Here is a 17,821-nt window from a genome sequence, read left to right as displayed (position 1 = left end):
TCTGGATCCATTTCATTCTCATTTCCAGCCCATTTTGGTATTGTGACTGCCTTCATTGTCTTGTTGGATGAAAGGTAAGAGGAATGTGGTCCTACTCCTTCTCCTTAATCTCTTGGTGACTTTCAATAGCATCAGCTATGGGAACCTTCTGGATAGGCTGTTGGTAGGATCTTTCTATCGTTCCTAACTAGTATAGATTTGATTGTTGCAAATATCAAATATAGAACACTGATTCAGTTGTTGTTGCACGTTTGGTGGAACTGTAATATTGTCATAGAATTTTAGATACAACCAGCCCAAATTATTGGTTGGATTCTTTGCCTCGTTTCAAGGAATAGATAAACTGTTGTTATCAACTTCATGGTGGTGAATGGTGATGTTATTCTCTGCTCTGTGTTGGTTTATTTAAATATATGCTGTTAAAATTACTCATTAACCCCTGGTTTGAAGTAGTTCCTCAATTAATGCTTTACAGACCATCACATGGAGGAAAGTTCTGTGAAGGTTCCCCTCGGATGTTGAGACTTTGCAACAGTGAGAAGTGCCCAAAAAACAGCATTGGTTTCAGAGCTGCCCAGTGTGCAGAATTCAACAGCAAGCGGTTCAGAGGATGGAGCTACAAATGGAAACCCTATACTCAAGTGGATGGTGAACCTCAATCTATGATTAAATTCCTGCTGTTTAAAACTATGGGCCTGATCCACCCCCTTCCCATATGCCAGCTTATAGAGTTGCATGCACAGGAATGCAACTCTGTACAGCACCATGTACATTGATGGTGCTATATAAATAAATAAATAATAATAATAATAATAGGAAGCAATCTCAAAAGTCATAGATGGGACCCCTTTAATTCCTCTTCCTCCCCTCCACTACTGGGTGCGCAACTGACCATTCTGTGTGTTCGAAAGGCCCATGTGAGACTTTCATATATGGCTCTAATGATCACCTCCAAAAGTCACAGAATGCACCTCTCTGCAACCCCTGGTCAGTTGCACTTGTAGAGGTACAGGCTCTTCACTGAATTGCAACCTGGCAAGCCTTGACTCTAATGATTGTGTGTTGAATCAGAGGAAATGGTTCTAAATTAGGGTGACCATATGAAAAGGAGGACAGGGCTCCTGTATCTTTAACAGTTGTACTGAAAAGGGAATTTCAGCAGGTGTCCTTAGTATATATGGGGAACCTGGTGTAATTCTTTCTTCATCACAACAGTTAAAGGTGCAGGTGCCCTATCCACTTTTAAACCTGTTCACTAGTATAGCTCCTGCACCTTTAACTGTTGTTATGAAGAGGGAATTTCACCAGGTTCCCCATAAATACAAATGACCCCCTGCTGTCCATTCTCCAGCCTTCTAGCAACAACACCATGGACAAAAATGAATGAATGTTCATTGTTCTGTTTGCATTTCAGATCAAGACTTGTGCAAGCTATACTGCATTGCAGAAGGCTTTGATTTCTTCTTTTCTCTGTCAAACAAAGTAAAAGATGGGACGCCTTGTTCGGAGGATAACCCTAATGTTTGTATAGATGGGATTTGTGAGGTAATGATGAAATAAGGTACTTTGCTTTGCCATTAACTTGCATTCAGTGTATTTAATTAGCAACCAGGGCAAAGTACAATGCTCTGTCTCCTTACCTTTTACTTTTGTGTTTTTCAAGGGGGAGAGATAAAAAAAAAGTCAGGCTGGAACTAGACCTTACCAGAGAGGCATGGCTGCTGCCAAAAACATCATTGGCAGTCTCCTCACCCTCTCCTCTGACCCCGGGTAACATTTAGTAACGCAAAACCATGCTGTGAATTTCTCTGCCTTCAGCAGCAAGCAGCAGCCAATGAAGTGGAGTGGCAGCTGGAGAACGTGTAGCACGGTGACATCATGTGACACATTTTGTGTCACGAGACATTGTCCAGGGAGAGAGGAAGAAGCAAAGGAGGTTTCTATTTTGGTGACAGTCATGCGTCCCCAAAAAGCTAGTTCTGGTCTCAGCATGTCTGAAAATGAATATGGCTTGCTAGCTTGAATTGTTCTCATCAATCAATCAGTCAACTGAGGCTGAAAATGAAGAATAAAATATTAAAGATGCCTCTCCTTCTAACAATGAGTTAAAGATGGCTTTGCTTTCTAAAAATGTGTGGTAGCTTTTGTTTATTAGATTTTAAAGTCATCATTCTTCAATATCTCAAAAAGATACCTGTGCAGAACATTTGGTAGTATGCAGATTTATTTTAACTTAATTGATAAATTAATTAATCAGTTAAAAGGCAGGAAATTAAACTATTAACCATTATTGGAACAACCCAAAGCACAAATGAAAACAAAGTAACAGTTATTCTGCAACAGTTATTCTGCAACAGTTATTCTGCAACAGTTATTCTGCAACAGTAACTGCAACCGTTTCAGAGAAGTCATATTTCTCCATAGAGAGTATTACACCAGATGCTTGCAACAGGTCCTAGATCACAGCTAAACTGACACGTTAAAAAGGCCAAATGATTATTTCACAAAATCAGAGCTAAACTAGATGTGGCAGTAGCAAATCTGTGTATTTAAACATGGGACTATTCCTATTACATAGAAAAAGAGGCTGAGCAACCATTTTTAATAACAAAACTGCCCCCTGTGAAGTGCAGAGATTACCCCACAGGCACACAATAGCTAAACTCCCTGCAGCTCCCTCAGATATTTTTCCGATATCAAAGTTACATCCAATATTGGAGCTGGGCTGAGAAGAAAAGCACTCAGAGTGAACAGGGTTGGGGAGGTCTCCAGGTGATCAAGTAAGAATACCGAAGTTGGCTATCCCTGCTTTAAATGGTCAGTAAGGTGTTGACGACTTTTCCCTCCTAATTTTTACTTTTATTTTGCCTTTCCGTGCAGCACGATTGCAAGGGCATAAAACAGCACATGGACCCTTTGTGGAGAGCCACAAAAATGTATAGGAGATGGAAATAGGGGAATTGTGTTGAGATATGACAAAAATCAACATAGTTTCATATTTTGAGCAAATAATACGTTGAAAATTAAGAGATGAATGGTTTTTTTCCCCTCATCCATATGTCTGCTTATTCTGCCTTTTGACAAGTGACATGAAGCATTCCTGGGAAATTGAAACATTTGATTGTTTTCTTGTAACGTTTTGGATTGAATGATTACTGTTACCTAAATTTAGACCCATTCAGACTGTCCTTCTTTTGCAGATGGTTGGCTGTGATCAAGTCTTAGGCTCCAGTGCTGTGGAAGATGCTTGTGGAGTGTGCAAAGGAGATAATTCAAGCTGTAGGATCTATAAGGGGCAATACACAAAATATCACCCTACAAATCGTAAGTGTTTAAAAGTTTTTCACTCTTAAAAAGAACGAGTAATTCTTTAACAGGCTTAAAAGAAACTGCAAAGTTCCAGGGCAGCACTGTTAGCCTGTGTATTTTATAGACTAGTGTTTTTAGCAACCTCATGTTTCAGTGCAGTATAGTAAGACACAGAGGAACAAACCAGGAAGGCTGTGGTTCACATCTCACCTCTTTTGGCCCTAGGAAGCCACCGTCTATCAGCCTTTGGTCCCCATCTACAAAATGGGGATGATAATACTCTCTTGCCTTACAGGGTCATTGTAAGGATTACAATAAGAGAATGTATATGAAGTCCATTGCACATTTAAAAGCTCTAGTGTTAATAGTAGTAGAGTAAGTCTGCATACCTACATCCCACCAGCCAAGTTTGGGATGACTGAATATTTCAACTGTTTTTGCTTCCCATCTGACGTTGCAAAGATGGGAGATGTGGTTAAGCACCTACCATGATACAGTACATAGCTGTTTGCTTGTGTTTCGCTTGGCGGCTCACAAGTTGTTCTCACCTATGGCAGCACCATAATGGTGGAATAGGCAATACAGCACATTGGACTGGGGAAGCTATGAGCTCAGATACACCAAGCAGGATATTCCACTATGAAAGTGGTATGAAAGCGGTACTGCTTTATAGTGATATTGAAGTGCACTGCAGGATCTACACTACTGCTTTATCGTGGTAATGAAGTGCACTGACAATTGTTGGGTCCCATGACACCTCTACACCAAGCAGGATATAACACTATGAAAGTGGTATGAAAGAAGTATGTGGTATGGGTCATGGGTCCCAACAGTCAGTGCACTTCAGTACCACTATAAAGCAGCAGTGTGGCTCCTGCCTTTTATATACCACTTTCATACCACTTCATAGTGGAATATCTGCTTGGTGTAGATGAGCCCTTTGAGTTCAGATCGCTGTTTAGCCACAAAGTTTACTAAGAGCCAAACTAGATTTGATGTTAAAGTTTCAGGGAGGTAACATCCCAGGTACAGAAACAGTCTGTCTCCCTTCCTCCTGTGGCCCTGATGCTGCTAGCTCAACCTCCCATGGCTTCCATTTACATTTTTTAAATAAGCATGTTAATTGTATTCATATCATAGCCCTAAGTAGCCTTGGGCAAGCCAGTCTCTCACCCTGCCCTATTTTACAGTGTTTGTTATGAGGATAAAATGAGAGACACTGCATGTAAAATGCCCTGAAGGAAGGGCAAATTACAGGTATTATTATGAATTGTTCAAATTTTATTCTTAGTTGTGAGCCATGAACAAAGCAGGGCACAATATCTTCAGTCAGCAAGACCTTGCTTTTGTTTATAAATCCCCTGTTCTGTAATCCTTAGGGAGTTTAATTAATTTTTTTAAAAAGGGCCCAGTCGTCATGATTAACAAGTTAAATAGACAGGATTCAGTTACTTCAGAAATAGCATGTTGGACTGTAGGCCATTTTATCTGTCAGGTTGCATACAGGTATAGTTAGTTCTTTCCCCCAACTTTTGAAATCTTTAGTACTTTCATACTTGGAACTGAAACCTGAATATTAATAGGAATGTTGTTTTGTGATTAGATGTGTATCAAATGTGAGAGTTAATGACCCTCCCCAAATATGGGTTTGCTTCTGTATACTTGCAGATAAAATGGCTCTCTGGAGATTTCCCACCTCTATTCTTTGGAGAAGTGTCTGCTGTGAAAATACCTTGGAACTAGGGCTGTGCACAGACCTCCTCCCCCTGATCCTCTCGGCTCCCGCTCCACAAATTGCGGATCGGGCCCGCTCCACCACCACCCCTCGATCCGCCTAGGGTCCGCTCCGCTGCGGAGCTCCGGCTCCGAATCGGAGCTCCGCAGCAGCGGGGGACTGCGCCAGGTAAGGCCCTCCTCCCCCTTACCTGTGTCCATTCCAGCCCGGCCCAGCTTCACTAGAGCCCGCGGCTCAACCAGGAACTGTAGGTCCCGCTTGCAGCCTACACTTCCTGGTTGAGCTGCGGGCTCTAGTGAAGCTGGCGACGGGCCGCGACGGACGCAGGTAAGACCCCCCTCCCCCTTACCTGGCTCTGCCACCGTCGCCACATGGGCGGTGGTGGCGGCAGGGCCAGGTAAACCCCCCTCCCTCCTCCCCCTTACCTGCGTCCGTCCGTGGACCCATGGCTGCTTCAACTGAGCCCGAGGACTCAAACAGGAAGACCAGGCCACAGTTGCGGCCTAGTCTTCCTGTTTGAGTCCTCAGGCTCAGTTGAAGCAGCTACGGGACCGCGGATGGATGCAGGTAAGACCCCCCCCCTCCCCCTTACCTGGCTCTGCCGCCGTCGCCGCATGGGCGGCAGTGGCAGGGCCAAGTAAACCCCTCTTACCTATTTTATGGAGCTCCGGATCGAGGTGAAGGATCCGCCTTCACCTTGATACGCTCCGCAACGCTCCACTGCTCCCCCGATCCTCTTTGCCTCTACCTTAAGGGGAGGCGAAGCCCCCTGATCCGCTTCTGCTTCTCCAGTCCAAGGAGAAGCGGAGCACAGCCCTACTTGGAACTACAGTAAACATGTAGGTGTTTTCTGCAGAGCCTTTGCCCACTCGGCCCTGTGACGAATGGGTGGTTCTAATAAGAGTCTGGAAGTAACAAAAACACACAATTTTTGTGGTCTCAGTGTGTTCAAGCCTCTTTCCCCTTCCTGCCTTCCATTCCCACACCCACACAATCCACAGATGGTAAAGGGGAAAAGAAAAACCTGACATGTTACATGGTTGTAAAGAATTGGAGCAATAGGAACAGAGGGTTGGAGGAAAGTTCCCAAATGAAGAGAAATGGAGAGCTCTTGGACTGGAAGACAAATATCTGAGGTGTCATGTGTGGGAGGCTGATGAGGGGAGAAATGGATCTCAAGGGTGGGACAGGAGAAGTGAAGGCGAGGAGCAGAGGGACATGGAGGGGCATGGGAGCCACTGAGGTAATGGTGATAGTGGGGAAAATGAGGAGGCTGGACTGCTGTCCTCACTCCCACCCTTTGGCTCCTCTCCGCATCCATTACATCAGCAGAAATACCATATGCCAGAGGCCTTCTCTCGTGGAACTGGAACGGATTATCAAAACGAACAAAAGTAATCACCAAATGCTGTGAAGCATAGCAGTAAAGTATGTGCTTTTAGTTCCTCAGTAATTCGACCCTCATAAATATAATAATGCAACATTTGATGTTTACAGCACTCTTAGGCCTGATTCACACTTAATGCCTAAGCAGAGTTTAGGAACTGGGAGTTGGCTGAAAGATTGGGCTTTCCCCATCTTGTGTGCAGATTTCCCCTCCGCCCCCAATCCCCTAATAACAGAGGCTCAGCACTAAATGCATCCAAAATAGATATGGTTACACCCCTAAACCCACTTTGAGAACTCTGATTAAACCCAAGTAGGAGAGGAAATAGGACCTTGCCAACAGAGAATGATCAGGGGTTCCACCATTTTGGCCGGCCTTGATAGCTGGTCAAAGCCTGTGCTTGCCATGAACCTGCTCCTCCCCCACCCCCGTGAAGGAAGAGGCAACATCTTGTTTCACATTATGTTCAATGCCTAGTGTCCCCCCCCCCTCTTCCACAGTTCTGAACTGGAAAAAGAGCTGAGGACTCATGTCTGTTGTGCTGTGTCTCGTTGGCCTTAGCTAGACCTAAGATTTATCCCGGGGTCGTCCCAGGGTCAGCCCTGTTCATGTAAATGACACACAGGGGATCCCGGGAGCAGGCAGGGACGACCCTGGGACGATCCCGGGATAAACCTTCAGTCTAGCTAAGGCCTGAGACACTCAGAAAGTACAGAGGAGTCCCACTGCTTTCCAGGAATGTCCAAGGCTTAGCACCCTGATGGGGCCAAAGCCCCCATGCTTCTCCAGGCTCAGGAAAAATTAGGGCATTCTCCCTGATACTGCATTTGCCAAGTTCAAAGATGCCCTTACCAATGGCGAGATGGTGAGTGCATTTTGTGGATCCTTGGGAAGGATAACCATGCAACGTAAGTAACCTAAAGACAAGTGCGATGTGTCAGCAGCCATGGCTCTTATCCATACTGGCTGGATGTATTATCCTGCTTGGGGTCTCTATTGAGCAGTGAAGGGAAGAAGGCCAGGCACCTAATATTCAATCCAGGGGCTTTATACCGCCTGCCAAAGTTTCACACCCCTATTCCCTTCTATGCCTGATGAAGGTGCTAAAGCCTGAGCTTGTGCACTTCCAGGTAGATTACCAAGGCTGCAGTCCTATACGCACTAACCTTGGAGTGCAAGCACTGGAGTCATTGCTGACTCCTAGATGGACGCCTGCTTTTGCTGACATTTTCTTGGCAGACCTTTGTAGCGGGGTGGTTTGCTGTTGCCTTCCCCGGCCGTCATTCCCTTTCCCCCAGCTAACTGGGTACTCATTTTACCGACCTCGGAAGGATGGAAGGCTGGGTCAACCTGAGCCGGCTGCCTGAGAACCAGCTTCCGCTGGGATCGAACCCAGGCCATGGGGAGAGTTTCGGCTGCAGTAACTGCCACTTACCACTCTGCGCCACACGAGGCTCTAACCTTGGAGTAAGTTCCATTAAACATGATAGGACTTATTTCCATTTAGACTGCACTGTCAGCTAGGATGTAATACACAGGACTACTGAGGCCAAGATGTTCCCAGTTCAAGTTCCAAAGTCCCCAGCAGAACTCTTAAGTTGGAGCAAAAACCTGCTGAGTTAATACATTTCTCCCACCTTCATGTGGCCATTACTATGATACTGAATAGTATCTTTTTTTCCCTCCTTCATCTAGAGTACTACACCCTAGTCACCATCCCTGCTGGAGCACGAAGCATTCGAGTGCATGAAATGAACGTCTCCAACTCCTATATTGCTGTTCGTGGTTCCAACAATAAAAAATACCACCTCAATGGCTACTGGACCATTGACTGGCCAGGGAGATACAGGTTTGCTGGAACTGTGTTTGAATATCGAAGGCCACATAATCAGCCAGAGACACTAAGTGCTCCTGGACCTACAAATGAAAGTGTGGTGATAGAGGTATGCTATGTTGTAATAGAAAAAAGATTAACTGTACAAATGGAACAGGACTATTGTGTTCTAACAACCCTGGAGCTAGAGCATGTTGGGATACTGCCAAAACCGGCCTTCCCCTGCAGTTTGTCCCCTCCTCAGCCATAACATATAGGAGTTCCTACCATGTGGACTGGGAACCCTGGTGATTACTCGTCAATGTTTTGGCCGGGCCAGAAATGATTTGCCAAAAGAGGAGGTTTTGGGTGGCATCCTGGATAGCTGGTGCTCTGGATACTCTCAAGCCATATCTGGACAGTGCTGATGTCTCTGCTCATTGTTCCTGGTTCAAGTTAAACTGAACTTACCTCCTTTCATTTTTTATTTCATGAGTATTGGGAAATTATTGTCATTTGCAGCAGCTTTATGCAACCATTCAGAATACATTTCATCATTTTCAAGGCTGATATTGGCACCTGTTCCTTCCGTCTCCCTCTCTTTCCTTTGCCAATGCTGCTGTCCAATCCTATTGGCTATGGCAACCCACATGGTTCATTTTATCACTGACATCCTGGCACCTTTTCTGATGCAGAGAAGTCTCTGCAATTAATACATCCTTGGCTCACAGTATGAACCTCAGCTACCTGTAATGTTCAGGTGGGCATTATTACCCATAACCTTCTTCACCTTGGACTTTAATCAGAGCTAGAGAAGAATTACTCTCCTTCACTCCCTTTCTGCTGCTACTGGGGCATCAGCCAGATGTGCAGGTAGGAAAGAGGTAAGCTTAGGGGTGTTGAGAGGTCACAGGGAGTGGAGGAAGAATCAGGCCCCATCACACTCCTGATGATGTCATTGGGGTGGAATGGGGTCTAATTTGACTCATAACTTGGTTTGGAATAATGTGACCTTCCCTTGATTTAGTTATGTTTCCCAAGCCTAATTACAGATTCAGTGCCTGTGTGTTTGTGTCAAAAGTCTGACATGAAAATCGTAAGCCATAGCTAGACCTAAGGTTTATCCCTGGATCGTCCAGGGGTCAAACTTGTTCATCTAGGTGACACACAGGGGATCCAGTGCTCAGGCAGGGGCGAACCCTGGAGGATCCCAGGATAAACCTGAGGTCTAGCTGTGGCCATAGATGCTCATCATGGATGCTCATGAATAAAATCACATGAATCAGCACAACCCATCAGATTAAAAAAGTTGTGAGCAAATGGAGCCAAAGAAGACAGTGAGGATAAAGAAGGAGGTGGAAATGGAGCTGAGAAAAAGTGATAGCCAAGGGAAGTGCTGGCTAGGGGGGAGCCGCGGGAGATGCAGGGCAAGAGTACTGCACTAGAGCTAAGCCAACGTTTTAGAGGGAAAAAAATTCTAAGATTTTTTTTTCCTCACCCTGATGAAAAAGATGGTCACTTAGAATTTTCTCTAAATATTCTCCACTATTTTTGATGGCAGTTGCCATTTTCTCCCTACAATGCCCCAGAATGCTCCAGGGCATTCTGGAGGATGCAAAATGGTGGCCAGGTTGCCATGACAGTTGCTGCTGCTGCAGATGGCAGTTAATAGTGAACCCACCCCTGAAAAACTGCTGGAGAATTTCTCCTTTCCTCGGGGGAGAAATGACTCTGCCTACAGATAGGGTGGAGAATTTTGAGAGGCCATTTGTGCACAGCTCTAGAACAGCATCAAAACAACACAAATATTTTAGGAAATTGAGTATTTTTCATTAATTTATTCACCTGTATTGGAAGTGCTACTTTTAAAGTGAATAACAAAATTTAGAGATGTTTCCTCCCCGTGCTCCTCCAGGTTGAAATGGCAGACTAGAGGCTTGTATGAGTAGTGCACAGATCCAGAAACAGTTACTCTATGCCGTCTGGTATCTCTTTCCTGAGATGGTGCCTTCTACTTCTTGCCTAGTGTTACGAGACCATTCCTTTCGGATATGATCAGTTATTTGGTGGGATGAGGTTATGAAGGAAGATTACATTCACACACAGCGTAAGCTAATCAGGTGTTCAGTGTACTTCTATGAAATGAGGAACTTTTAATAGCAGAAAGGACGTTTACTGACACCCCCCTCGCTAGTCATATCCAAAATTGTGAGTAGACGGAGCCAGGTTCCAATCACATAAGAAGATATTTAAAAGGGGAAATGAGCAAAGATATATAGATCTCACTCTAGCTGAACCATAGTTCTTTACTATTGAGGTTTCTAAATAGAGAGCTTGGATATTTAAACCTGCAAAATGTCCAGCACTTTCTAGGGAATTTAATTGGAGCAGCAGCGTAACCAGGACACAAATAGTTTGCAACAGGATCCTATAGTTGCTGTGCTAACGCAGCAGCTCATATGAAGGTGATAAAGGGTTTAGGCACCGTTTTGCCCCTACAGCATGCTGTGATCTAAGCCTTGCAGTAGCAGTGTTGGGCCCAGCTCCTGTTCAGTTGATGGCATGGTGAGGTGAAGGCAGGTGGGATCCGTAGCCAACAAGAACTGAATTCTTCTGTTTGTTCAGACCAGTGAGCAGATCTGACCTGGAACTCTTTATAGAAATGAAGCAGTACTTCTTGATCCACTCTGGGTTGTTGGTATAAGGAGACTTCCTTAGTGGTATGGCTGGTGCCCTAGCAGTTCCCTCCTTTGGCCATGGTTCAGTAGGGGTGCAGAGCTTGAATTTCTGCCTGGCATCCATCAAATCACCAGTTCAAGCTATGGCTCTTTGTGCTGCATCCTATAAGCAGCAAGAATAAAGACAAGTCTTAGGAGGTTGGATATGCCTGGAAGCCTACTTCCCGGAGACAGGATATCACATTAGTTGCCATAGTACAACATATTTCCACCTTAAAAGCTAAAGTGTATTGAAATGCTGAAGTGAAGTCCCCGATATCTAGCTGTGCATTTTTATTCCTTTTTAAGAAGGAAGGAAGGAAGATCCACTAATGATTCCAATCCCAAAACTCAGGAAGAGATCCATGGGTTGTAATGGGACTTAACTGAAAATAAAATATTTTGAATGTTGTAGCCTTAGTTATTACAATAAGTTCAGTGTGAAAGGGTGAAAAATGTCTGAGAAATGTTGCTAAATTTAATCAGGATTCTTTTAACTGTTTCACCTGAACAAGACACCAAACTCATCTTCAAATCTGTGCAGTTTGCCCTCGCCCTGAAAAAGCTTGCTGGATCTGATCAAAACCTGCCAGACCTGGGCGTCACAAACTAGATGTGCTATGAGAGATTCATGGTCTTCTTTGTTTGCTTGACGGGCGGGAGCGGGGTGGAGGGATACGTTTGGTTCGGAGCTGCAGCACTGGGGGAGAATGAATTAACCCATTTTCTTTGAGCCATTTCCCTGATTTAAAGCCTCTTCCTAGTACTTCTATTAGCTGTCAGAGAAAGTGAAGAGAGACATATCCAATAGGGGTACTTTCCCCCCTTCCACAGTTGATAGCCAGTGTATATGTGGGGTGAGGGGATTGATTGACAGCACAAAGCAATGGGCTAGCCTGCTCCCATCCCCAGCACTTTGGCCCCGACCTCAATTCCTACCCCTTCCTGACATTTGTAAAGCAAACACCATGCAATCCAGGCAAGAATCTCCCACAATACATCTAGTTTGGCCCAGAATGGTGTAGTGGGTAAAGTCGTTCATTTGAACTCTCCTATTAGGATGTAAGATCCCTTGATTTTAGTGAGACTTAGGCCTTAGCTAGACCTAAGGTTTATCATCCAGGGTTCGCCCCTGCCTGAGCACTGGATCCCCTGTGTGTCACCTAGGCCACAGCTAGACCTAAGGTTTATCCCTGGATCGTCCAGGGGTCAAACCTGTTCATCTAGGTGACACACAGGGGATCCAGTGCTCAGGCAGGGGCGAACCCTGGAGGATCCCAGGATAAACCTTAGGTCTAGCTGTGGCCCTACTTCCAACTAAACATGCATAGAGCTAGTCACTGTAACACTGCTTGACCTACTTGACTGGGTACTTTTGAGTAGAAACAAACCTAAGTTTGTTTTTGTTCAGTGGAATACAAAATATGATAAATAGTAAGAAATAACAAATTTTGGCCTTGTATTCCTGCAGATGTTTCACCTGAATAGACACACACACACACACACACACACACACACACACACACACACACTTCATCTCAGATTTTGTTTTTTGTAACAACCTGGCTATACCCTTGCTACCAGTTTCAAGGCAAGACATTCTTTTCAGAGATTCCTCATTCAAGGGAACTCTTTTACTAACTCAGTCTTCAAAACTTCAGCAAGTGCTGATAAGTATATCTTTCCTTGTTTCCTTTCTTAGCTTCTCTCTCAAGGTAAAAACCTAGGAATTCTCTGGGAATATTCTCTTCCTAAGGCAGAAAGTGAAAGAACGCCAGCACTGAAACATAACTATACATGGGCTGTCATCCATTCCAAATGCTCGGTCTCGTGTGGAGGAGGTAATGTGTCTCTGAAATGTTCAAAAATATAGTTTTATTGCAGACCACAGACTCTTTCCTGTCCAGGAATAGCCCTCACTAGGCACTTCCATGCAGCTCAGAAGTGTAACCTGTAAGTATAGAAAGCTCCTTTACAGGCTATATAATTAGGCTGGCTCCTAAGCGTTATGTTAAACCTGGAGAAAATAACTTAGTACTTTGTTACGTTGATCCCCACTGTGCGGAGAAGTATTTAAGTTGACAAACTAGAAAAGGCAATACCAATTGGCCATGCTGGTTGAGGATAATGGGAGTTGCAGTCCAACATACCTGGATGGCACCAGATGGAGGCTGGATTAAGGTATTTTACCTGTCACTCTGATGAACAATATTAACTGGCAAAGAGGAAGTGGAAGAAGAAAGAAATCATTAAAGAGGGTACTTCCTGTTGGGATTTAGAGCCACTGCCTCTGTTTAGCATAATGGTAGCACCATCTCTTGTGCATATGCTCTTATCGTTCTGCTAGTGATTCCTAACAGGCTAAGGCCCTTTCTACACCAGCCTTTTTTCCCGGGATCATCCCTGTGCATCCAAATGACGCACAGGGGATTCCAGGAGCAGACAGGGATGATCCCTCCATTTCACCAGGATAACTGAGACCTCAGTTATTCCAGTTTTACCCGTGGTCCTGGGACCATCCCGAGGACCGCGGGCAGTGTGGGCACCTGTCCCAGCTACTTCCCTCCTCCTTGCGAGTAGCGGGGGTCAGCAGAGAGAAGAAGCCGGGACAGGGGGAGTCCAGAGCCACCAGGGGTGAGCTAGTCCTTCCGCTGTTCTACAAAAGGCAAAGGTGTGCTTTATCCTTTCCCTCCCATCCTACATGTTAACGCTTCTAAGGGCCTGTGCAATTCTTTTCCTCTGCTCCTTCTTTCTAGCCCTCTATACTTGAGAGAGCTGTGTTGCTTCTACTGTATTCTGTTTCTGTTGCCTTTGAGATGACATTTTGCTGTCATTGGTGCTTCTTCTATCCCTCCATTGCAGAACTTTCTGAATCACCAGTTATGCCGAATCCAGGCAAATAAATGAAGCGGTGAACTGAGGAAGGGCTAGCAACGTGGGCCACTGATTCACTCCTATGCAAGCTGAGATACAAGCAAAGCTGTCTTTAACACCCTCTTCCCCCAGCGTTCTTTTATGCTAGGGCGGGAGAGGTTACAAAGCCTTTTCCCTCTGCTAAGTTTCATAATAAGGCAAGGGGAGGGGTGCTTGGGATCAGGCTGTGGAGCAGGTGGTGGTAAGATTGGAAGGTCAAAATGGGCCCTGGAATGGCAGCTGCCTATCCCTGTGCTCTCGCAGTTCAATCAGGATGCTCTTCTAAGAAGATGTAGATCCCCAGGCTTGACTTTGAGACAAAGGGTAAATTGTAAGATCCTAGAGTCTGCACCTGAGCAGTCTCCATGTGGGGTGATAACCTCCTGTTGCTCGTTCTCCCTGAACATCTGCCACCTGGCTTAAAAGACCAAAGCACTGGAGAAAGAAGAGTTGACGTCATAAAAAAAGGCAAAGGTCAAAGTGCTGATGATCCTTCAGAAACTGAAGCTGGTCCTTGTCTCAGCGCCTTTAATACAAATACTTTGATCTAAGATTGCTATGCTTGTCAAGCTGTAGTGATATTTTGAAGGGATCACGTGTTCCCCGAAAGAAGAAGAAAATCCTTTCATCTTCTTTGGCTTTTTATTTAAATGTATGTATTACTCTCACCGGGTTAATTTAGATTTGTTCCTCAAACCATACTGAATTATGCATGGCTAAGACTGGAACTAAATGCTTAGTAACCAACATGTTTATGGAGCGCCCGCAACCACGTTTCCTGCTGCAGAGGAGTGAAGGGGGGGCGGGAATTTGCAGGAGAGGGACACTGGGCAGGAACGGTGTTGCATAATACTTTACTGCTTTTCTCGAGCTGGAGTTCTGGATGCTTAACAAAAAAAAATCCACAATACAAAAGAAAATCAACTGGGAAGCAGGAGGTTGCAGGGAGAAATCAATTACTGTGGGAAGGATTAAATACACACATGCTCTGTCACCTACATTTCAGTGGAGAAGCACAACAAGACATATATTGTGTGCCAAATGTTTAGTTCTGGCTAGGTTCCATTAGTCCTTTCATTGTTAATAGTGAGTTAAGGTTAATTTATTTTGCTTTGTCTGCCTCCATTTTTCTGCCTCCATTTTTCTACATGAGGCTTTTGCGCTGTATCTACTTCTGGTTTTGTCACCCGAATAGCATTTCCTTAACTGCTTTTCTGCGACATTGCCTCTAGGTGGCACTGTGGTGTAGCGGAATAGCACAAATACACATGTAGTGTTTACTTTCCACCATCAGAAATAAAACCCCATTTTCCCTGCTCTAAAAAAAAACTCACAGTAAGTGCTGTTTGCAAATGTAAGTGAAACTGGAAGGTCACAACAATATCTAAAGAACCCGTAAACAGCCATTAATAGGAAATGATGAGCACACAATAAATTCCTTGTATAGAAAAGCCCCAACTTTCAGAGTTTTTTCATCTGGCCACTCTAGATGACATTTAATGGCCACTCTAGGTAGTGACTTAACAGTCCATCTTGACTCAAAAGTAATTCCAGATTCTCTGTGAGCTTGTGGTCTGTGTGGAGGGATCATGATGATGATGGTTTGTGCTGTAGAGCAGTCTATCATGTGAGCCTTACTTGCAGTTGGAACTGGTTCAGCATGGGTTGATCATCTCAATGAGAACTAGGCCACTATTTGCTTTTACAGAATTATTCTAAGCATTGTCTAGAATAATAATAATATTTATTATTTATTTATTACACTTATATACTGCCCCCATAGTCAGAGCTCTCTGGGCGGTTTACAGAAATTCTAAAATTGAGATAAAAACAAGTATACAAAATTTAAAAATTTAAAACACAGAACATACACACATAAAGCATTAAAAACCGTTAAAAACTAAACATGTGGGTGATTAAGATGTGCTGCCATATGCCTGGGCAAAGAGGAAAGTCTTAATCTGGTGCTGGAAAGATAGCAGCGTTGGCGCCAGGCGAGCCTCATCAGGGAGATCATTCCATAGTCTGTGGGCCACCACCGAAAAGGCCCTGTCCCTTGTTGCCACACTCCGAGCCTCTCTCGGAGTAGGCATCCAGAGGAGGACCTTAGATGTTGAACGTAGTGACTGGGTTGTTATTATTATTATTATTATTATTATTATTACCCGCCTCTCCATTTTGATCGAAGTTCTATTGGAGCTTCATTGAACGCTCATACTGGTAAAAGTTATAATATAAATTTAATATTGCATTCCTATCAGAGCATACTATTTGAGGCACTCAGTGTGAACTTGCAGGTCGGGTTTATTTGTACAAATACAGTGGCTGCCATTGTCTTCCCTACAATGGCTGCTCCTCAAGGCAATTCAAAGAGCCACCGCCCACCTACCATTTGCTGGAACACTCATGTGCTGCCAGTTATCATGAACTTCTTGCTAGTCATTGTGCAGACAGCATGTGATGGGTCTGTCTATGAAATGCATGACCATTTTGTCTGGAGGCCCAGCAAGCCATACATTGTGTAACTAACAAAAATAGCAGAGCTTCGTACATGAAGCAGACTGCACAGGCAGAGGAGCTGATAATAGAATGGAAATAAATTGTGGAACAGAATTCTTTCATCTCTGGGTGAAGGGTTAAATCACCCCTGTTGCAACTCACACAGCACCTTTTATTGGCAATTTGAAAGGAATTTACGTTCCTGTTTTCTTTGTGTCAGGAGAAAGCAAGTTCATGCAAAGTGCTGTGAGGTAACGAAAGTACACTGGCAAATAAAACTAATGTGGGGGGGAGGGGAGGAGAGAGAAAATTACAGTAGAAAAGGAGTCTGGGTCTCTTTGTCTTAAAGTGACTTCCTTAAAAAGGTTATTTGCTGTATTCATAGATTTTTGCCTTTTCTAGAAGATTTCCTATCTGAACAACTTAAAGCATGTTCTTACTTTTCTATATAAGTTAGGGGCGTTCAGGCACAAGCTCACTGTCAATGTCCCAGATGTTAAAAAAAAAAGTGGCCATGACAGCAGTGGAGGAGAAGAAGGAGAGAAAGTGAGTGACTGGGAAAGATGGAGTGACTGGAATATAGATGGCAGGCACTGGTGGGCAGGCAGCCAATTCCCCACACCCACCTTTGATGGTGGCCAGAAACAATTCCCCTGACCCAGGTCATGTCCTCCTTAAGAAGAACAGCCTGCTTGTGAGTAAGGGCCTACTCAAGAGTAATGCAATGGTGCCAGGAAATGGGCATGGCTGAAGGCTTGCATATAAAGGCCAAAGGAAGGGGAGACTGGGAAAGAAGTAGCTCAGTGACTTCTGCTTAGAGAAGGAGCCTGCAGTCCCAATGAAAAAGGAACTGGGTGACAGCCACTGTTTCTTCCAGCTGAGGCCAAAGCGGGTTGAGGCCTGCCCCAGCCCATCCTCTCCTTCTTCCTTACGGAGGTTCAAGGAGTGCTGAATTCTCCAACTATACATTAATTCTGATAATGTGGGAAGACTTAAAGCATCCTTGGGCAAGGCTCCAGGTCTGCAGAGCCTACAAGTGGTGGGGAAGTAGAGTAACAACTGGCCTGCTCAGTAGGGGACACCTGTCTTGCTTCCAGACTGTTTGAATAACACTTTTTTCCAGTTATATAATAGGATGTATATTTGAATCAGTTAGACCATATGACATTTGTTAAGCCCAGCGGTATGCGCAGGACCAAAGTATGCTGTCCTTTTGCTGATATTAAGTGAGTTAACTGCATTGTGCATGTCGGACTTCATGTGCAAGTCCAGTGTGCAGAGTGTCCTGTGCAGAGATGGCATCCATCATGTATGATGGCATCCACAACAAGATCTCCCGTCACACATAGAGCCAAGGTGTCCTCCCTAATGTATTTAAGACTGGTGATCTAAAGTGGACAGGGTGCACCTGCTGGACAGAATGGGTGCAATCCTGCTCTGCTCTCATC

The 17,821-nt window shown here is 44.5% G+C and overlaps 1 protein-coding gene across 1 annotated transcript in view; it reads left to right on the top strand.

Annotated features, from left to right (window-relative positions):
• ADAMTS16 (ADAM metallopeptidase with thrombospondin type 1 motif 16) overlaps nucleotides 1-17,821 on the top strand; it is a 104,013-nt gene that overhangs the window by 62,378 nt on the left and 23,814 nt on the right. Inside the window, exons 13-17 of the mRNA XM_063130001.1 lie at nucleotides 476-648; nucleotides 1,415-1,545; nucleotides 3,201-3,324; nucleotides 8,127-8,374; nucleotides 12,664-12,802. Coding sequence (XP_062986071.1) covers nucleotides 476-648; nucleotides 1,415-1,545; nucleotides 3,201-3,324; nucleotides 8,127-8,374; nucleotides 12,664-12,802 — 815 coding nt within the window. The remainder of the gene's footprint in view (nucleotides 1-475; nucleotides 649-1,414; nucleotides 1,546-3,200; nucleotides 3,325-8,126; nucleotides 8,375-12,663; nucleotides 12,803-17,821) is intronic.

Source organism: Elgaria multicarinata, chromosome 7 (assembly GCF_023053635.1).
Source record: "Elgaria multicarinata webbii isolate HBS135686 ecotype San Diego chromosome 7, rElgMul1.1.pri, whole genome shotgun sequence".
Taxonomy (NCBI): domain Eukaryota; kingdom Metazoa; phylum Chordata; class Lepidosauria; order Squamata; family Anguidae; genus Elgaria; species Elgaria multicarinata.
This window is presented reverse-complemented; position numbering and strand designations above follow the sequence as displayed.